Source organism: Vipera berus, assembly GCF_964194415.1.
Source record: "Vipera berus genome assembly, chromosome: 1".
In the NCBI taxonomy this organism is placed as follows: Eukaryota; Metazoa; Chordata; class Lepidosauria; order Squamata; family Viperidae; genus Vipera; species Vipera berus.
In genome coordinates, this window is record NC_138202.1 from 316,853,630 (window position 1) to 316,876,431 (window position 22,802).

The 22,802-nt window shown below is 34.6% G+C and overlaps 1 protein-coding gene across 2 annotated transcripts in view; it reads right to left on the reverse strand.

The window, feature by feature from the left end:
- The window catches only part of LRPPRC (leucine rich pentatricopeptide repeat containing), a 97,991-nt gene that overhangs the window by 11,437 nt on the left and 63,752 nt on the right, over positions 1–22,802 (reverse strand). For both annotated transcript variants that reach the window (XM_081312979.1, XM_081312978.1), the window contains exons 25-31: positions 19,563–19,631; positions 16,595–16,685; positions 12,685–12,827; positions 12,454–12,565; positions 9,837–9,954; positions 6,364–6,452; positions 893–1,097 (exon numbers count right to left, since the gene is read on the reverse strand). In XM_081312979.1, the coding sequence (XP_081169105.1) occupies positions 893–1,097; positions 6,364–6,452; positions 9,837–9,954; positions 12,454–12,565; positions 12,685–12,827; positions 16,595–16,685; positions 19,563–19,631 (827 nt within the window). The remainder of the gene's footprint in view (positions 1–892; positions 1,098–6,363; positions 6,453–9,836; positions 9,955–12,453; positions 12,566–12,684; positions 12,828–16,594; positions 16,686–19,562; positions 19,632–22,802) is intronic.

Below are 22,802 nucleotides of genomic sequence, written 5' to 3' on the forward strand. Positions count from 1 at the left end.
TTAAAATGTCTTCAATGCATAAAGCAGAGACAAGATTTTATAGATATAAGCCAACACTCAATATTAAATAAATACTATGAAACCATTCAATGAAGCCAGTATACTTCAGAAAACATACAGTTGATATTTATGTACTAATACTATAAAGAGAAGAGAGACTGTATAATTGGAATGTACTATGTTGGGAACTATGTTCCCAAATCTTCTATTATCTGAAAAGAACTTTCAAACATTCCATTGGACAAATAAGTGATTATTTATTTTAAGGTACTCACAATCTTTAGGCTAATCTTTTATTATTCTGCATTATCACAGGAGTGCAAAGCAATTTTAACACACATGTAAAGCTTACTGCTACAAACAGGTGTGCACTATGCTTGAATTACGAGAGTTAGCAAGAGTTAGCTTACATCAACATTTCATTCAAGTAGACAGAATTTTAAAAACAGGTATGTTAGACATGAAAGTCAGTTTAGTGTAGTAGTTAAGACGTCAGGCTAGAACCTAGGAGACCATGAGTTCTAGTCCTGCCTTAGGCATGAAGACAGTGGGGTGGCCTTGGGCCAGTCATTTTCATTCAGCCCTAGGAAGGATGCAATGGCAAATCACTTCTTAAAAAACTTGCCAAGAAAACTGCAAGAAAGATTTGTCCAGGCAGTCTTCCAAGAATTGGACACAATAGTATTGCAAGTTCACTTATCCATTAATAATCTGCAGTTTTTGCATTTCATTAAATAGACTCCAACATTCATTGTTTCTAGGATAAGAATCTTCTGTGTTAGCCCAGTCAAGCATTTAACTATTATGAAGAAAAGGTTATTGATAATAAGATCACCATAAACTTGATTCCCTACTAGTACAAAGAAGTGGTACCTATTATCGAGTTACTTACTTTTTGATGCGAGCCAATGCAGTATTGTTGATGAAAAGCATTCTTGGGAATTTAACAATCTCATGGAGGGGTTCTATTAATTTCTCAATTTCCTTTATACTCTCTTCATCTCCTTTCTGACCGAATGCCTGAACAAGCCGAATAATTGCTAGCTGACTGGGTATCTGACCATTTCCAAGAAGTGTATTGAGGGAAGACATTGCTTCTATTGAATAGATTAAAAAAACAGATGTTATTCAAAACAGTAGATTCTGACATTACATTGCATACTCATAAATCTAATTAATGAAAGAAAAATCTTACCAATTCAACCTATTAATTTTTTTAGACTGTTTTCCAAAAGCTATTATATGTTGCTATGTATATTTTAAGGGACGCGGTGGGTCAGTGGGTTAGGACGCTGAGCTTGTCGATCAGAAGGTCGGCAGTTTGGCGGGTCGAATCCCGAGTGCCGCGTAACAGAGTGAGCGCCTGTTACTCGTCCCAGCTTCTGCCAACCTAGCAGTTCGAAAGCACGTAAAAATGCAAGTAGAAAATAGGGACCACTACGGTGGGAAGGTAACAGCGTTCCGTGCGCCTTTGCCGTCTAGTCATGCCGACCACATGACCACGGAGACGTCCTTGGACAAACGCTGGCTCTTCGGCTTTGAAACGGAGATGAGCACCGGCCCCTAGAGTTGGAAATGACTAGCACATATGTGTGGGGGAACCTTTACCTTTACATATATCTTGCATGTAAGATTTTGAGGTCTACATTTCCAAGACTACTTCTTTACCTCTAATTAGTTAACGGCTTCAGAGGGCCATCATGCATAACACTACTTCCTCAAGCACCATTTTTCTAGATCTAAGCTGACCCATGGTCTAAGAAGTAATTTTTATGTTTTTTTTACCACTAAGATATCTTTAGAACCTGCACTACCATCTTGGTAGGGTTCAACACAAAAAAATGGTGGGTTCACTGGTTCACAAATCAATAGTCCTCACCTATGATAGGTTTCAGTCCAACTTTTGATATTAGCTATTGAAAATGGCAACATGAAAAACAATATCATCACTTTATTATGTATTCTACCAAATTTTGATGATGAAACTCACCACTATATAACAAAACATTCTAATCTTTTTGGTTTATTCCCAGGTATAGGTACTATAGTTAACAGTAACAGTAGAAAAAATAAAACTCTGCCAACATTCCTTCCAAATTTCTTTGGGAAAAGGAGTATGGAACACATTTATAACTAATCAAAAGCTGCATTCGTATGTTACAATAATACGAGAAAATTCAGTGAGATATCTAAACAGGAAAGCAAAAACATTCATAGAGAGCATCCTATGGTAAAAAGAAAGGGTGGGAAGTAATCACAAAAGTTTCCCTCTAGTTAATGGATGTTTGGTGCCTGGCCATGCCTCCATCCTAATCAATTATGAATAGGTGCAGCATCTATTTTTTCAGAACACCCAGAACATTCTTTTAAAAATATGAAATGACCACATTTGCTTACCTATCCTAAATAATTAAAAATTAAAATTAAACTTCTGATCCTCCTTTCCCCACAAGCCACATTGACATAGCTAAGAGGAATTGGATTCATGTATGTGTGTATGTATGGGTTAGGGTATAAACACAGAAAGACAGAGACACACACAAACATGGATACCAGGAATGAAAAGATAGTATTAGAATACACACATGCATACACTCGTACATATTTTCATCAATACTTTAATAATTAGATGAAGAACATGTATTATCATATATATATGTATGCCTGTGCGTGTGTGTGTGTGTGTGTATGGAACGCGGTGGCTCAGTGGGTTAGGACGCTGAGCTTGTCGATCAGAAGGTCGGCAGTTTGGCGGGTCGAATCCCGAGTGCCACGTAACAGAGTGAGCGCCTGTTACTCGTCCCAGCTTCTGCCAACCTAGCAGTTCGAAAGCACGTAAAAATGCAAGTAGAAAAATAGGGGCCACTACGGTGGGAAGGTAACAGCGTTCCGTGCGCCTTTGGCGTCTAGTCATGCCGACCACATGACCACGGAGACGTCCTTGGACAAACGCTGGGTCTTCGGCTTTGAAACGGAGATGAGCACTGGCCCCTAGAGTCGGAAACGACTAGCACGCATGTGCGGGGGAACCTTTACATATATCTTGCATGTAAGATTTTGAGGTCTACATTTCCAAGACTACTTCTTTACCTCTAATTAGTTAACGGCCTATCCACTGCAAGATGAAAGCCTCTTCTGCATGTTTCCAACCAACACGGTCCTGAGCTTTCTTTTGCCCACAATTCTTGCTGATGTTGTCAATCCATCTTGTTTTATGTCTCTTTTGTGGATGCTTTTTATCAAATGGGATCCATTCTATGATTGCCTTGATCCACCTGCCATCAGTTCTTCTTGCCATGTGACTGGCCCATTTCCATTTCAATTCCTTTACTCTCTTGATTATATATATATATATATATATATATATATATATATATATATATATATATATATATATATGTCTCCAGAATCTCAAGGCTAACATTATTTTTCCAATAAAACTTTGATTTAATGGACCATTGAAGTTGGAATAAGGAGGAGCAGTTCCCATTCATATCACTATTAAGTCTAACTGAAGTAATGTATCATTATATAACTGATATTTTTATGCTAACCTATGTCATTTCAGTAAAGACATAAATTATATAATTAGAGAAAAGATGTAAAAATTGTTTAGACTGCTTCAGATAAATATCTGGAGATGAAATCTTTAAAAAAAAAGTTGCACCTTAAGCGCCCTAAATGGAGATCCAGAAAAATAAAAGTTTCACTATAAAAATGTGACTATTTTCTTAATGAAAATTAATGACTATAATTTAGACTAAAAATGTATCCACATCTGATTTGTATGTATTATTGACCAAGGTCATAATTCTCCCTATTTTAGTCACAACAGCTATGTATTAATTTTCCTATTAAAAATTCTGATGCACTCAGTAAGTGCAACAAATACAAACATATCCCATAATTCACCACCCCCAAAATTGTACAGAATACTTCTAAGGCCCACATGGCTTTTGTTAAAATTAAGTTTATGATTTATTACAATCCCATGCAAGCAATAAAAACAATCAATACAAAACCAACATATTGCACCACTACTGTATGAAATTAACTTAAGGCCAAGCACCTGCTGGGTCAGTATTACTCTGGCTAGGTTTTGTAAGTCTATAAATTAGAGGCCACCTGTATCTCCAGAAGAGAGTGCTCCATAAGATGGAGGCTGCTACAGAGTGGGCTGTTGCTGGACCCATGTCAGTAAATCCTCTGAGGATGGAGACCTGCAACAGGCTCTTTGGAGGAATGGAGCGGTCAGACTCAGTTTCAGGAAGGTGATGCCTGATATTATTCTCTTTATTGCAGTATAAAGAGCTTTAGAGATAGTAACCAGCACTTTGATTTGGGCTTAGAAGCCAAATTTGAAACCAGTGCAGTGACTGCACAATTAGCGTTCTTTTTGTGTGACACAAATAACCCATCCAGTTTTGTGCCAATTGTAGCTGCTACAATGTGGAGCCATGCATTGCAGTAGGCCAACTGGGAACAATCAAGGCACGAATTACCTTTACTGTAGTATCCCTGGTCTAGGTAGATCACATCAGCAATCATATTAAGTATTTTTAAAATATAGAATCCATCCAATTTCAGTTGTTCAATTTTTATCCTAGCTTCCCTGATCTACTTTAAATAATCAAAAATTGGCTAAATAAAGCACAGCAAAGAGAAACAGAGATTGATGCACTCAGCATTGAGAAAATGATATCAAGATTTGCAAGTGTTTCATTAGGTATTGTTGAGAGCAAGCCAGAAGGATATCCAGCAAGAGAAAGGGAAAAGGGAAAGGAAGGGAAGGGAAGCAGACACATCTGTAGAAATCAAGAGGTCAAATAAAAGCAAAGAAGTTCGTCCAATAGCTTGAAGCAGGAAGTCCCTGTCTATCTACCAGCAATCTTTTACTGCATCCTTTAGCTGCTGTCCAAGAGGGAGCCAAAAAAGGAAATTATGAGAGAACAGCAAGATATCTTGCTGTGCTGTAGAAATTTTGCTTAAATACTGGTCTAAAGGGAAGACACGAGAGGAGAAGCTATTCTCCCAGTGACTTCTGAATACTTTGAGATTCAGGATATCATGTCTGGCATTATAGGGTCATGGCAGCTGATTGATGGGCAATTATTTCTGTTGAAGAGATTCCCTGGGGATAATCACTTGGGAACCACATGGAGCTTAAGCAGAACATAAGTAGGGCCAAAGCAAAATATGAACAGGCCACCCACAGTTCTTCCTACATTTTTTTCATCTCCAAGTAATCTTTCTTTCTATGCTGTTTCAGACACCTTCACTTCTTCCCACTTCATAGACTGCTAAAGGACAGGCAATTCTTATCAGAGATCTGAACTTAAAGAGGACTCTTTAATTAAGCCAATAACTGTATATTGTTATTGGCTACAGATTATCCAACCCCAACATATTTAAACTAAGATATATTCTTCAGAGAATTCATGAAACTATATGATTTAGCAATAGTCCTCCTACCTTTAAGAAGGCCATTTGCTAAACTTGGATTAAAATGAAATAAACTATGGAAAAAATGCATTTAAGCATATGATGAAAAACACAAAAGACATTTTCAGTGGCAATATGTAACAACTATGGTATAAACATGGAATTTGTCCAAGTTCAGTTTGTGATCCTAAACCTGACTGCCCTTCTCGCTATGTGAAAACCAGTAGATTCTGAAGGCAGATGTTCAAGATGAACCTAAACTAGACTCAAATAAATGAATATAGAATAACATTAAAATTGTTCACTGCTGCATTCACAAGTATTTAAACTGTTTAGCCAGTACTGCTGTTACCATGCAAAGTAAGTTTACAAAGAGTACAGAAGGACAATGTATGTTTTATTACTGCTGGCATTGAGAACTGTTAAAAGTAATCAATTAAGTTTTTAAAAAATCAGTATTATAAACATTTAACACTCAATTTAACTCACTTGATATCTGGTGCTATCAACACAATGTGCAGGAAGAAACTGCTGGGAATTGTTTCAGATGCTCTAAGGTATGTTAATTTTCAAAGCAAAATGAATTGTGCTGTGAATTTTAACGCATTTGAAAGCCTGTACTTTTTCTCGTTCTGGAACACAAATTTTGCATGTCTGAAGAGCTGTGATTCATCTTAAGAAAACCCATCTTGTGTTAAATGGAACGGAAACTGGACTAAGTGGTCAAATGACAAGTACATTCATATTCAAGCTGTATTATAAATGCATGTACAGTAATTTACGTCTCTCAGCTACCACAAAAGGCGCTTGATAAGCAGGTAATTTGCTAAATGGACTCCTTTATCCAAGTATTCGAAGGGCGTTACAAGAAAAATCTGCAGAGGCATTAATGTGACGTAAAGGTCAAGCATTGTGACATACCTTTCAAATAATCCCGCCTAACTTGCGTTAAGATGAGGAGGCTGCTGGCAGCATCGTTCAGCACGAAGCCCTTGATGTGGTTCTCAGCGCTAAAAGAAGCAGACATTTAGAAAGGAATTACTGACATGCTTCTGATACGATAATAAATGGTTGAGCACCAAGGTGAAATTATAAAAACTACTGTTCGTATGTTAAAAATATTGCTGCAAAATATCGACCTGGAGACAGCTTTTGTGTTATCCTGTCAATGGTTATAGAAGGATAATTTTTTTGTGCATTCTGACAGATGACAAAGTTGGAAATGAGCAACAAAAGAAACAAAGTACAAGATTTTTTTAAACAATCGGTTCAGATTCTTGAATGCTGACATATTACATGACGAAAATAACTGCATGCCCACTATTGTTCTGCTGTATCCTAAGCGGGATACTTTGTTCTTCTTTTTAAAACAGTCACCATAATTATAAAATGTAAAACCATTCTTCCTGCAATAAAAAAATGAAACATTTATTTTCAGCACGGTATATTTTAAATACAAATCAAAGGGATATTATATGAACCAGCTCTGTATAATTTGGTTGATTTAATTTTCAATTTTTTGTCATCTAGACATATGCAGGATTAAAAAAAATATGCATTACTCTGCTGTCCTAAAACTAAACTGCATCATTCATTAATTCAGTATTTTAAAAGGCAAAAACAAAACAAAAATGATCAACTTCACTTACCAGAAATTGCAAGAAGAAATTAGCTTTACTAATATTTAAGTCCTTTTGGAAAAAAAATACTTCTAACACGCTGATCAGAAAACCCTTTTTCTATTTTCATGTCCATGGCTTTAAATGGTCCCCACATAATTAAATATAGACTTTACTCTGAAAATTCCCCCAGAGAGAAGTAAATACAAGACTGACATTTGTTGTATCAACAGTCAGGATAAACCAGAGGGATCATCTTGTGAGAAGCAACAGAAGAGCCCACCTTTCTGAATTTATGAACTGAGCGGATTAGGAAGTAAACAGAGTCATTGCTAAATTATTCTCCCCAATCTCAAGAAAATCCTCTGGTAAGTTCGTAATATGACCTTCCTCTCAGTCACTTTCAGCCTCTGGACCCTCAGGATTTTCTGCTTAATCTCTGCCTAAGCCCTCATTGCTCTTTTTTTTTCCTTTGGCCCCATCTGTCAAAACCTGTAAGTCAAAAACTCATGCACAGAACCATAAATGACATATAACAAAGGATTTACTTTCCCCAATCTTCCAATCTTTAGTGCAATTAAATAAGTGCTATTATTACAGACTTAATCCCTTATTTCAAAATTATTACATTTCTATTTTAAAACTAGTTAAATTTCATCAAGATCTTTACGCTGAACAAAATAAAAATAAAATATTTTTCTATAAAGGCATTAATATTCAGTATTTCCAGTTTATCTATCAGAAATTGATTAAAAAATATCTAGCCTTACAGGTAGAAAAAAGAAAGTAATGCCTTATTATTTCTTCCATACTGTAAGCTAGGCAGAACTCTCCTTTCAAAATAACCTGATCTTGGAATTCTCCTTTCATATTGTATTTCACTTGGATTACCACATTTTTTTTATTTTAGTATTTTTTGTTTGCTGGTAATAGACTATGTAAAATGTATTGTGTTCTGATATATTGCCCTGCCTAAATTTTCCCCCAAAGTGTTAACCTTTGTCAATGTAACGAAAAGCAGTCCTAATGATTTATGTTTGCAATTTACCAAGCAACCCTGAAAATTCTGTTTTGACACCTAATGTAGGTATATCCTATAAATCAAAATTAATGTACAATGTAGCAAGGTAAGCAGGTTTTATATTAGACCCTCTCCTGTTACATAAGGCTGCCATTTGGTTAAAATTATCTCTGTGTTTCTCTGTTCTTTATTTTCTGGATTAGTATCTATACTGCAATCCATTTTGGATGCAATGGTAAAGTATGATTTAGCTGAGCATTAGATATATAAATCTAGTATGCTGTCTCTCAACTCTCTCTTTCTCTAGAATATCAGTGAAGAGAAGACCATGGATAATTTTTATTTTGTTTTCTTGAAACAGGTTATTTTTCATAACCCAAGCTGTTTTTGTTCTTACTTGAATGTTAAAATAATAGGAAGAAGAAAGAATATTAGGTATGTTCACCAACTGAATTATTTATACAAATAATAAAGGCAGGATATAAAATGAATGAATAAATAAAAATATAATAATAACAAAAAATAAACAGCTTTGCTAAGATTTGACATACGGTGCTAAATTATGCTAAAGCAGAATTAGCTGAAGTACAAGAGAAAGGTTCCAATTTTTCCCCATGCATTTGGGAAGGACAACTGGAAACGACTGTAAAAGCTAAAGCTAATGCACATTAATCTTGTGTTTGTTTACTAGTAACCATTTTATTCCTAGTTGTGCAATATGTCCAAGTATAGCCAAATACAGGGTAAGATTTTAGGGTTAAATACTGAAGTTAATTTTAACTTTCTCTATTATTTTATTTTAAACAATTTCAGTATAATTTTAATTAGTTCACAATTTAAATCTTGCTTTAACTGTTTTCTGTTCATGTTCACCTTTCTTTCTAGCAGACTATTTTTTTTTGAAAAAGTTAATCAACCTGTTGGCAATTTTGTGTTTCTGTATATTAATTACTTAAGATAAATCTCTGTTTTTTGAGTATATAAATATCTCAGGTTTGTTTTCTAGTAGCTATTTAATTCTATTATTGTTGTTTTTGTTATAATAATCTGAGTCTAATAAACTACCCTTTCAACAGTCTTCTGATTTAAAACTTCTCTCTCGTTCTTGATTATAATGTAAGCTAAGTTTAAAGATAATTCGTTTTTCTAACAGTCTTAATATTCACAGCTGATACCCACCACTATTTCTACAGTGCAGAGGATCAGATTTCAGTTGGAGATCCTGGCCACACAGACAATCTTCTGTATGTAATCTCTCTTTCTCACTATCGATATAAAATCAATCCAGACACTAATAAGTCTATTTCAAGAAAGTTTTTTTCAGAGATTCAAGCAATTGAAGCAATGTGTGGCACAGTTGCATATTCAGATCTCTCTTCCATACTGGGGATTTTATGCATGAAGCAAAGCTGTCCGATGCACTAAATGACGTTTATTCCTATTCATATGATTCTGTCAAGAGAACATTTGCTATATTTGTTGTCTGGTCTTGAGACCCCAGGACCACCTACACATATGAAGTGTTTGGTGTTTTGATAATGTGCACATTTGTTAAATTGCTAAGTGTACCAAATGTGTGACTCAGTCATGATGGACTATTAACCAAGATGACTTGAGAATGTCAACTTTTTTGATGCAGTGGTGGAAAGTCTAGTACATTACACTGTCCTTAAACAACAGGCAAAGTATGAAATAATGTACATGAAAAATGACCCATAACTGGTAAAGACAGATGCGTACATAAAAAGACTTACACTTTTTTTACTTCCATTGCTTCTGAAAGAGAACCATGGCTGAGCAATGCTTTGATAAGATTGTTGTAACAACTGACATTAAGTACATCCTTTGCCATTTGAAAAAGCCTGTATGCCTCTGCAAAAGAATTTAAAAAACAATAAATGTGTCAGCGTTTATTGAAGTGGCATAGTAAAATGTTCATCTCTTCTTTATAACAGCACATGAAACAAACCCGTTTCTCTGCTCTTCTTTCTGAGTTCAAAGCTACATTTAAGAGCTGTTTTAGTGTCCAATAAAAATCTAATTTCTACTTAATTTTTAGCAACTTAAATTTGTCTTCATACTAAAAGGGGGGAGAGGAATTACTGCCACAAATGAGGAACAAGTTATGCCTTAGCCAGTTACAACAGCCCTTTTCAAATCACTATCAAATCACTGCAATGCTACTCATTTAAGAATACTCTACATTCAATTTTAAGGTAATTCCTGATTCTTGTGATAGTCACAATGGTTAATATTTATCCCAGATATCTTTAGGAAATATTAGCAATCTTTCTACTTTTGAGAGATGAAATTATTTGCTTACAAGGTTTACATAGAAACATACCATTTATAAATATACTACAACAGCATTTATCTGACTGATTAATGGTTTTATTTCACACATTCACAAAAACTGACAATCAAAAGACATTAAAAGAAGAGGAAGCTAAGGAGGAAAAGGGAAGTATACTTTTCAATCATTTACTTTTCTGAACAAGATTAAGGTGTGAATGTCCCAACAAAAACATTAATTTGCTCTAAAAAAACCCGTTACATATCTAAACCCCCACCACTGTTCAATACTTTACTTTAGAAAGTCATTTTAATCATCAGAATACAGTATTACACATAAAAGTGCTTGTATATGCCTTTAATATCTAGTGGAATTCTGCTTAGTTTTGAAAATATATCCAGAAAACTGAATGAAGAATAGGTGAGACAGAACTTACACTACATGTACTTGCCAGACAGATGCACATCCTATATTATGTTATTCTTAAAGGTAAAATAGGTCATCATCAGCAGTCGAGATTAACGAAAAAACATGAAGCCAGGCTAGCTGGCATGCTTCCTGGGGTGTTTTACTTAATATCTCATCAGCAACAAAATACTCTAGTATTAAAAAAGCCTAATCAATTATATTGAGTAAGAGGCAAAAGGGCTAATATGTCAGTTCCACTCCAAGCATTCCTCCTTCCAAAAATGGAACACTTTAGAGATTAGGAATAAATATATGTGACTAAAATATGTTAAATTGGCTGCAGGTATAGACAGGCCCTGGGACATTTCTTTCCCTCTTGATATTCATGGAAGGTAGCTGAAGGGTAGCTGGATGTTCAGTGAAGAAAATGATCTTTCATGATAAGAGTAACACACTGCTTTCCTACAACAGAATTAAAACATTTGATAGTGGAACAAACTTAAAACTGTTTGGGAGAGCTTAACTTCTATTAAAGGAGCTTAACTCTATAGGAACTACTTTCTGCACCACTCTCTTACTGAATGTTTCTTTAGCTAAGATGGATGGGTTAAGTTGGTAATATTTAATAAAGATCTTGATTATGTGGCAATTCAATAAATACCCCTAGCTCACACTCTAGTTTCATACAGGATTTCATCCACCCTGAAAGGGAAGAATATCCACTGGAGACAGAAGGAATGGATTCTTGCCCATGATACCAAATCTACATAGGTTGTCATATGATCCTAAAGACTAACAAGTTTCATGAGTCAGTCTTTCAAATTCAGGTAACTGAGGCTAAGACACCCATCTTTGCTCCTCCTCTTTGCTGGATGGGATGAAACAATGTCCATTCTTACTGGAACTGCTGCAGCTTGTTCAGAAGTCTCTATTCCCCCAGCATGGTTTGAATAGTAGGAACTAGAATTGTAAGAACTAAAGGAATGACAGAAGTAACTTGAAGTCCTCCTAGTCTTCCTTTCATAACTTTTTTTCGACAGGGATACAGCTTAAGTCTCTAGGGCTTCTCCAGTTTTCCATCCTTGAATGGGCCCAATATGAGCACCAAAGCAGATAAAATCTTTGTACCAGTTCTTCAGCCATAACTGCCCTCCGGCGGCCATAGTAGGTGACACTCATCTAGCTGAAAATTCTAGGCTATCTGTCCAGAAGGGATCCATCATGGCCGGTTAACTCATGTCCCTTCCAAATTCCTTAGGGACAATGAATTAATTGTTTTGTCTACAGGAAACAGGCTCCAGAAACGACAGATATAGCAAGAGAAACTACAGCCTCATGATCTCTAGAGTATTTCTATCCTGCTGTTCTCTTGTTTGGGAGTGGCATTTCCCCCATCTTAATATACTATCATCCCAGTATAACAAGATACTGGTATCTTGTTAGATTTTACAATTAAAACAGTAACAAAGTTAGAATAGTAATAAAGTCATAAAAATAGTACAGCAGATTCAGGTAACACACACACACACACACACACACACACACACACACACACACACACACATATATATTCTGGCACTAAAGATTTCAGTTTGTTTGTTCATAGAACATCATACAGAAAAAGTTAATCATATCTTCAACAAAGGTTTAAGAAGCCAAAACTGATTTACCTTTGTGTTTACCATTTCTGCAAAATTGGTTTATTTTTTCATTAACTTGATTTGTTTGCTGAGGAAATGACAAGCCAATTGGTGTAGAATCATCATCGCTTTCATACCAATTCTTTAAAAGAAACAAATATGTGTCTTTATTTTTCTAAATAGATAATATCCACTTATTATCTAATTAAAGAGTTATTCTAATGTAGCTATTTCATCATAAAAACACTGAATCTAATTTACCTGAGGTGCAGTAAATGGAATTTTCTGATTATTAACTTTAAAAATTTGTCCTAGCAAATGCAAAGTTCTTGAACGGGGAACAATGTTTTCTTCCTGCATTTTAGTCCAAACAGCTTCAGCCTTTCCTAAATCATTATTTTTTTCTGAAAAGGAAACATTTAAAAAGAAAAAAAAAACAATTACACATATGTACTGTTGATAAGTATATTTTAACATAGTGTGAAAAAAACCCAAAGGTTTCAAGTTCAAATATTTTACCAAAAAAAATCCACTAAAACTAGTAAGCTAAAATAAAAAGTGCTTTTTTTCCTTACTGCTTCACATTTTATAAAACAATCATGGGAACACCACTGTTTACCAAGAAAAGATTTTATTTCAAAAACTTGTATCAAAAATATATTCATTTTGTAAATTTCACTGTTCATAACAATAAGTCATATCATGTTGTATTAAGTGAAATTTCATTAATTTTATGTTCTGGTTATCTTATTTGGAGATGCTATTTTGTTAAATAAATTTAAGCTCTTGGCTGGATCCAAAAGATCCTTCTATGAGAGGAAACAAAATAGCTGTTGTTGTGATGTTGTATAAGTACTTAAGCGAAGTTTGACAGTGCCATAATTGATAAATTTGTTGTACTTTTATGTACCCACTCCTGCAAATGGATGTGCTCCTCTTCTAGGATCACAAAAGAAATGTGGTTGTTTTATTTACTTTTTTTATTCACACAACACTAAGTATATAAAATACCCTTCTTAAAATACGAGCATAAATCCTAAATATAGTTTGCAGAAGATGATGCTCCTGGGTCTACTTTTTTTCATTTCTATGACAAAGGATTATAATTAATTACCAAATATAAAGCACTAAGAAACACATTGTTTTATCTTCTAAAAAACAAAGCTGTTCTTTTTATTTGAATAGAGAAATTGGTTGCGCTTTTTATTTTCACTGACTGGAGAAATTTTTCATAAAATTTATTTTCTTATATTTCTCCCTCACATAAGGGAGAGTCCTATTGGGAAGGCGAGAACAATCTCTTAAGTGACAAAAAATTATGCTTTGAAGCCCAATGCTATGTTTCTTTATTTAAATTGAAATTCGGACCCATTTTTTTTTGCTTATTTTCTTTTAAATAGTAAGCCAATAGTCAACCATCTAAAGCAGACCTATGGAGGGAGAACTGGGTTAATCTGCTGCAGCAAAAAATGCAGAAAGTCCTTTGCATTTTAAAGATCGTTTCATAATGCTTCCTTCCATTTTGTGTGAGGAATTTTCTAGAATAACTGACCTCTGCAAACAGGAGAGAGACTGGGCAATGAAAGAAAAGCTTTTAGCATTTATTAAGTTCTATTAGAAGCTTTTCCCATCTGACATTAAAGTAATGTGTAAAGGTATCAATCTGGATCAGTACAACAGCAGACTTCCAACGGTTCAAACATTTTCCACCTCTGACCATTCCACAATTTGTTTGGAAAATTGTTTTTAAAAAATAAAATATAAATCTTTTCTGAGCCACTTTTAATGCAAGTTGGGAGCCAATTACCAAACACCATGGGCTCTAGTCAATTTTCAAGTTCCCCAGTCAATTTTGTCATCCAAAACGCAGCCTCCTCAAAATTTTCTGACTGGGGATGCACAAATCTGCCCATGCATGGAACACCTGATTTTGAATGGTCCATGCTTGAATATGTTTCAGACGTTTTGGTCCAGACACTGAATGAAACGTGGTTGTTTTGTTGCAGATGAAGACTGAACGTTGACTGTTTCATACAGATTGGGAGAGGATGCAGGGCGGTGGAATACACACATCAAGGTGGCAGAAGCAGCCAAGGGAAAACAAAGAAGGAACTGTGTGTATGAGGGGATTGGATATGCCTCAGTTCTAATATGAGGAGGGGACAGGGGTGATATGTCCCAGCCTTGCCTTACATATCCTGTCAAATCTTCTGGAATTTATTTTGTCCAAATCACCCAAACAGCCAAAATGTTCAGGATTTTGTTTCAGCTAAAACTATAGCTAATCTAAAAAGGTTCAGTAGAACTTCTAAAAAATAATTTGCTCTTGGTTTTACCTTTGTAATTACCCCTAGTTTAACAGAACTTCCAATGTGAAGCTATACTGCTCCAACTTTGAACAGTAACGTATACATTCTTAAAAGCGTTATGTATAAAAGCTGTAAAGCTATTTGACAGTACATCAAATACATATGAACTTCTGATTTTTTTTTCAAAATAATAATTTCAGCTAACATGCCTGCCAAATTTAAATCTCCCTGAGTTGAATGTACAGTCACCCTGTGCTATGAGGCTCTCAATTTTATAGCATTTTCCTCAAAAGCTTAACAAGTTGCCTACGTAACGGTAAGATTATTAAAGGCTTTGAGTTATTCCTTGGGAGAATGCGAGTGTACTTGGTTATCTTCTATTGAAAGCAATTATGCATATAGCAAAGAGGAACATTTTTTTAGCAGACAGCAAAACAAGACAATTCAAAGTAAAGGGAGAAATTACAGAGACACTTCTTGAATTTCTGAAACATGGTTTAGTACTACAGAATGATGGGAAATGGCAACTTTCTTTAAAGAAACTTCTCAAGAGATAAATACCACCTATGCAGAAGAAAATAGGTGGTTTACAAAAACCTTCAATTATCATTCAACCAAAGTAAGCCAACTGTAGAATGTTTCCCTATTCAAGTTAATACTTTAGAACTGAAAGAAAGAAACCGACTGGTAAATTGGAATGCAGCCCAAACACACTGAATATTTCACCCATGGACAAGTTGCTGAAATGAATGCAAAAATGCCACCTAATTTTTCTTGTGGTGTCTTTTTAAAAAATAGAATATATGCACATTGGTCAGAAAGAAGGAAAGGTAGTGTTATGCCAAGATCTTTAAACCAGCCAACAGAATCTGCAAGGGAAGGAGGAGGAGGAGGAAACTGAAGGCCCAATGAAGGTCCTCCGTTGGAGGAAAATGGTTACAAATGTAAACAAGTATAAATGCAGACCTTTATGCTTGTGGCTAACCAGAATCCACAACCATGGTTGTCACCAGCCCATTTAGATAATATATGGAAGAAAGTAGTTCAGATTCCAGCTTTCTTAAATTTTCTGAATCTCTTAAAAGCAATGTATAAGGAGGGAAGATAACCAAAAGTATATTAGTGTTGTCTACCTCCATACCTGTTTTTGTCCTTGTCCTTGTGATGAAGCTAAACTAGACACAGAAGCCTCTTTTTATCTGAGCAATACGGAGAAGAAGCCTATCTTGTATGTTTTCCACACTGAAGGCCTCAAGTTGAACTTTAGCGTTTTCCAGTTAAGAACTGGTTTCTGAGATTTGTAACCTTTTAGAACAGGCAATACTGGATGGTATTATTTAAGTCTGGTCTGGTATATGGAAGTTCTATGCTTGTAATCGCCTTGGTGATTTCTACATTTTTATTTTTAATTAGTTGATTATAAGGATACATATCTATTTTCTCATGCTACTTACACAGTTGCATTAGCTTTTGCGGGTATGCTTAGCAATTATATTCCTATGATAGATAAGTCTAGGCCACATGTCTGCAACCCGTGGCTCCAGAGCCGCATGCGGCTCTTTCAGCCATCTCCTGCGGCTCCCAGTCCTCTGCCATGTGCAGTCCAAAAAAAAAGTGGGGCTAAAAAAGTTCAACCAATCAATTCAAATATGCAGGGTAGGTGCATATTTCGCCTTGGCTCCACTCTTCAGTCAAACCCTGTTCTGCGCATGTGTGCATTTTTTTGCGGCTCCCAGTTTTTTCTTTTGTGAGGGAACCGGTTGCGAGTGGCTCTTTCACTGTTTCAGGTTGCTGATCCCTGGTCTAGACTCTAGGCTATGAAACACTTGTTAGAATAAAATAAAACTGGTCACTTTACTTACGGTGTAATAATAAAAGAGAATAATACATCTTATCTCTATCACAATCAAATAGGTTTTGAGTCAGATTTACCATGGCTTCCAAGCTCTCGCCCTATAAAATAAAAACAGAACGTATATATTGTAATATTCATATTTTTTCTGTTTACGTTGGGCAGTTATACAACTTCCCAAATGGTCTATATATAGACAATGTGAAGAACTGATTAACAGAAAATAACAATGAATGAATCACATGCTTTCAAAATATGGGCCAATGATTTAGTAATAATTTTCATAATCTATGAATTCTTAGAATACATGCAAACAAAAAGAACTATAAAAATATTCAAAACATGCAGTTATTTCAAAAGGCTTACATAGCTTCTGAACGTATTACATAAATATATATAATACAGCAATTTTCATATATTTGCATTAAGACTATTCATATATTTGCCCCTCAAATATTCTCTTTTAGAATGAAACCACTTTCATTTGCCTTTTGGTTTAACATGCCAGCAGCTGCTCCAATGTCTAAATACATAGATAGCACTTTTTAAAAATAGGTATAGCATAAAGTTTGAGTTCTTAAACCAATATAGTTCACACAACCTGTAGTGACCATTTTTCCCCTCACTTCTACACATTGTGAGGTATCAGACATTACTAGCAAGAAAAAAGCACTTCATTGGGCTTTTATGAAAGATACAAGAGGCATCACTTGTGGCTATTCCTGTCACCTATCACAAAAGAGAGGAATCAACCAGGGGCAAAGAATTTGAAGGAAGAAGTAATCTGAAAACCTAATCATGTAAACGTTCCAAAGGGATAAAGGGAGATAGCGTGCTCCTCTTTGCCTGGGTTTTGTAGCAGGGGTAGTAATAGGTCCATTAACTTATGAACTAGCAAGATTTTGCAAAAACGGAAAGAGAGAATGTGTATGTTCTGGTGTATGTTCTGAAGGATTGTTCATTGAGCTTCGAGGGATGAAAGATAATCTCTTGATAGCAAGGGTTTCTAATTACTCAGCAAGAATTAGTGAATCACTGCTTCCTGAAAAAATCAGCAACAATTGCAAGAAGATCTATTCTAAGGTTATGCCACCCAATTTCCAGATTCGAGGTACTCTGAATGAGGTAACAGAAGTTTTTCTGGGGAGTTTAAGTGAGTCTCATAACATTTTCTCTAAGATTTTGTGCTTTGTTAAAATGAAATGCTGTCAGGGCAACAAGAAGAATACAAGTTCTATTATGAATGGTTCCCTAAAAAAACAAAAAAACAAAACCAGTTTGGTGTAATGGTCCAGGAATCATGCTAGAAATTGGGAGACAGTGAGTTCTAGTCCCACTTTAGGCACAAAGCCTGCTAGATGATCTTTCACTAGTCACTTTCAGCTATTGGAAGGAGAAAATGCAAACCACTTCTGGCAAATTTTGCCAAGAAAACTGTCCATATACTTTCTGAGAATCAAACATGATTGAATAGAAGAGGAAAAAAAATCAAGCAAATGAAAATGATAAGAGCAAATCCATAATTGTGACTTGCAATGCTTCTAGCATGTTTATCTTCCTGCCTGAAAATAACGGGATGAATATTTGAGAAATATTGAAGGGGGAAAAAAGGAGCTTTGGCTAACAAGAATGCAAATTTTTGAGTTCACAGAAAAGAAGCTCTTGTAAAAAATAACTAACTGCGAAGTAATTCTCTACCAATAACACAAGTCTAACTGGAAGATGTGCAGTAGAAGAGAGTAACAATTATTGGGGAAAAACCCAGAAGATATTAAGCACTACTGGAATTCATAAATAGTTTTCGGATCTTACAGGTGAGTAATCCTTTAAGGCACAATGGATGCAACCTGAAGACAAAAAGTCATGGCAGTTGGTGATTAACTACTGCAAGGAACTGAAATAAGCATATACTGACAAGACTAACTGAGTCTCGAAGTATGCTGATTGCTAGAAGCAAGGATCAGGGATATGACAGAAAAATATCAGTGTCTTATCATGTTCACTGATAATGTTATCCTTATTAATCATATTGGAACAAATGATGCTGCCTAAGGATTTAATAATAATAATTTAATAATTTTGGAAGAAAGTTCAAGATATAGAGAATCCTGCAAGTATTTGACGAGTACTCAAGGACACCATAATTTATAAACTGGGTAAACGTGAGCTAGACTGCATGACAATTCAGTGGATATGCAGGGAGTTTTCACATTCATTTTATTCCAAAGAATACTCAGGCTCCAGACTCCATTACGTTCATAATCGAGGAGTAGCTGTACAAAAAAATCCTTAGTTTAAGTTACAGCAAGGGAGACGCTATCAGAAAAACATTTCTAATATTAACCGCAATTCCATAGGGAAACTCCCTTTCTCTAGATATGTTCAAGACAAACCTAAATGCCTTTCTATAAGATTCTTGCACTCAGCAGGAAATTAGACATGCTGGTCTAAATTTCCTTCTCCAATTTCATTATTCTGAAATAGCTATTTTTTGTCCAGAAATAGTCACAATTCATGTAAAGGAATGAGGGGAAAATAATAGTGCCTTAAACATCATCTATAACAGGGGTGTCAAACTGCCGGCCCACGCCCACCCCATTGCCAGTAATGGCAAAACAATCCCAATATGTCTCGTGACGTGACATGACGTTGCGAATTTGACATGTCTGATCTATAACAATGTCTCTTAATCCTGGCAACTTTAAGATATATGAACTTCAACTCCCAGAATTCTTCACAGCTTGAGGTCCACACATTTTAAAGTTGCCAAGGTTGAGAAGCAGTAATGTAAAGGATAAGAAATAAAGAATAACTAATCACAGCAATTACAATACTGCCACCTGGAAACTGGATTAAATACTATTCAGTGATCCCTGCAGAAAGTAATCTATTTGTTCTTGGAGTTGAATGATTTGATAGTAATACGATGAAATTCTACTGAATCAATACACACAAACCAAAATTAATAATATACATACATTATTATTTGAAATACATCTGTTTGCAAACCATTCCAATCTTTCTGGTTTTGCTCTTAAGCCTGGTGTCTGTAAAAGAAGATTTCAAAATTAGTTAAGTACTTGTTTTCTAAGGATAACTTCCTCAAAATGAATTATTAATATGAAATTTGTAATTTGGCTTCCTGAAAGGCCAATTGAACCCCTATTGGGCATTATAATAAAAAATTCTTATTCTAAAATAGCAAAAACAAAAATTATTTTTAGAATGAAATTTATGGTATCGATATTTGGGCTTTAAACTGACATGTTAAGGTAGAAGATATATATAAATACTATACTTTCAAGCACTTATTCCTTGAAATATTCTGTCCTGAAGAATAAATAGAGTTTTTTGTACTGACTGTTTATGTCTTAGATTAGCCTACTGATGCTGACTACCTTAATTGTTATTAAAGTTTTCAATTTTATATATACCTATTTATTGATAAAATTCATTTAAGATAAGGTAATTTGATAGAACACATATTGCTCAATTTGAAATTGTTTTTCATGCACAAAACTATAAAAAAATATTTGGTGTTTTAAACTTATTTCTAAAAATTAAAGGTAGCCAAAGACTCTGAGTAACATACAACTTTAAAAGTAGTAACAACAATAAAGAAAGAAGAGAACAGTGCACAACCTGAGGAGAAAACGCTAGAGAAAAATTTTGCAGGGGCCCCCCACCCACCGTGTAGAGAGTACGGAAAATATCCTTGATCGAAATATAAGCAAATTGGGCATTTTTTAAACCGTGGGAAACAAAATAATATTTGGAAGTGGTTCATGCAGAGACATCTCTCTGATTCACTAGATATAAGGAGATTTGGATATGGGGAGTACACAATAAAGGGGGGATGTAAAATAAAATAAAAATAAAAAATATTTCATTTTGACAATTCAAGTCAAGCATTCAGAATTCTCCAATACAACTACAAACTTTTTTCCCTGCATGTCTGCCTTCTTGACAGTCACTTCCCAATAATCACTCACAATGAAAAGATACGTAGGGTTTAGTAACCGTCCTATTCTTACTAGAGCAAATATTTTTTCAAAAACAAATTTCCTTTATAGCCCCCGTTATTACTGGATGTTTTCCAGTAAGCATGAAAAATATTCTGCAGCCAACCTCTTCAGAATACTCTGTAAATCCATCTATCTATTAATTTATTTATTTATTATTGGGACTTATATGCCGCCCTATCTCTCGAAGGACTCAGGGCGGCTAACAACAATAACATACAATAAATACAGAAGTTAAGATAAAATTAAAATTAAAGGCCTCTGTACAATAAATTAAAATTAAAATTAAAATAAATTAAAAATTAGAGTTAAAATGTTACTGCTAAATTCCTATTCTACTATTAATATCATTAGTGTATGTTATTTAACATCCAATAGGTAAAAAATTGAAGTGTGAGTAGGCAAACTTAATAAACAATGCCACAGTAACATTTAAACAAAATTTTGGAAAAATCTGAGCATTTAATTTCCTTCTCACATATAGATTCAAAAGAGAATAAAACATGACTTATCAGACAAATACGATCAACAAAAAATGTTCACATATTATTTTATAGTTCACTTTATACTTGCAAGCAGGTACAACAAAAAGAGCTCATTCAATTATTGCTTTTATTTCATTCTGAAACCATTTGATGAGAATATACAAGAAAAAGTAACCCAGCGAGAACTATAAAATTAACATTTTATATAGTATGCCCGTTAACATTATACAGAAATATTCCACTTGAAATTGCAGATAATATCCTTTGTGATATGGCAAAAATTGGATTCAGCTTTCACCTCCAACTTTCAATATTACTTATGCTCCAAATGCCAATTATCTAAACAGCTTTAAATGCTGAAAAAGTGTATGTAGCCAATCCTTTTCTCTTAAGAAATTACTCTGCACCAATCATTGCCAAGGACCACTGAATTAGTATACTACAAATGTTCTTGCATTTCATTTTGAAATGGAGAGGTGTTTTCATATATACTGTGTTCTTAATTATTAAAAGAACATCTAGGTCAGATTAACTAAATCTCTTGGACTGCCACAGTAGTCTGTATTGGCAGTTTACCTCTAACCTACTGCATTTTCAAAAATAAGTTTAACATTTCAATTATGACATTGATCTACACTTTATTATAGATTGTAGATAACTATGTGTTGCATTTTAATAAATTTTGGGTTTTTAAAGTTGTTAATCACTCCAACACAAATTATAAAGATAAATATAATTTTATAGCTTTTCCTTCTCACCCATAATTTTACTTTTTAACCATTTGTTGCAATTTTCAGACATATTTACTTTCTAATGGGTCAAAAGTATGTTTTTCTATATTATGACATTTACTTCTCTGGTATCGTGTTAATCTCTCCCAACCTACCTATAGATGCTTTTATAATTATTAAGGGAGCCTCTGTTTTATTGCTGTTTTTGTCAGAGAAACTAACAAAAAGAGAAAGTAAGCATTCTATTTATTTTATTGAAAGAGCAACATGTTCACTGGCATTTCATTATTTTATTTATTTATTCGTTCTATTTATATGCCTGCCCATTTAACAAAAAAGTAATAACACAGTATAACCTGAGGGGTATAGAACCAAAACCTTCCTTTTTCCAAGCAAGCTGAAAACTGTGTGCCAGCCAAAGCACCTTTGGACCATCCTGTCATAAAAACATGTTGGCCAATTATATGACTCTGAGGACTCTTCCAGGGGAAGGAGGCCAAAAGATATGAAGGTTTAGTTATTTTTTTGGAGAGAGTGGTAACATTCCATGTATCTGATAAAATGGGCTTGTTTAAACTATATAAATAAGTTTACATAAAACTCTTGTTATTTTAGGTCACCAACTGCATGAAGCAGATGATTCATTCCCTGCTGTTCAGTCTTGCAAGGATCAAAATACAGAAGTATTTCCCATTATTAATAAATGATTACCAATCCCTTATCCAGAACAAAGCTTTAAGTACATATTTTAATGTCTTCATGGTTTAATATACAGGTAGTCCTTGACTTTCAACAGTTTGTTTAGTGACTGTTCAAAGTTACAACGGCACTGAAAAAAGAGACTTATGATCATGTTTCACATTTATAATTGTACTATTCCCATGGTCATGTGATCAAAATTTGAATTCTTGACAAATAGTTCATATTTATGACATTGGCAATGTCATGGCGTAACACAATCACTTTTTCTGACCTTCTGA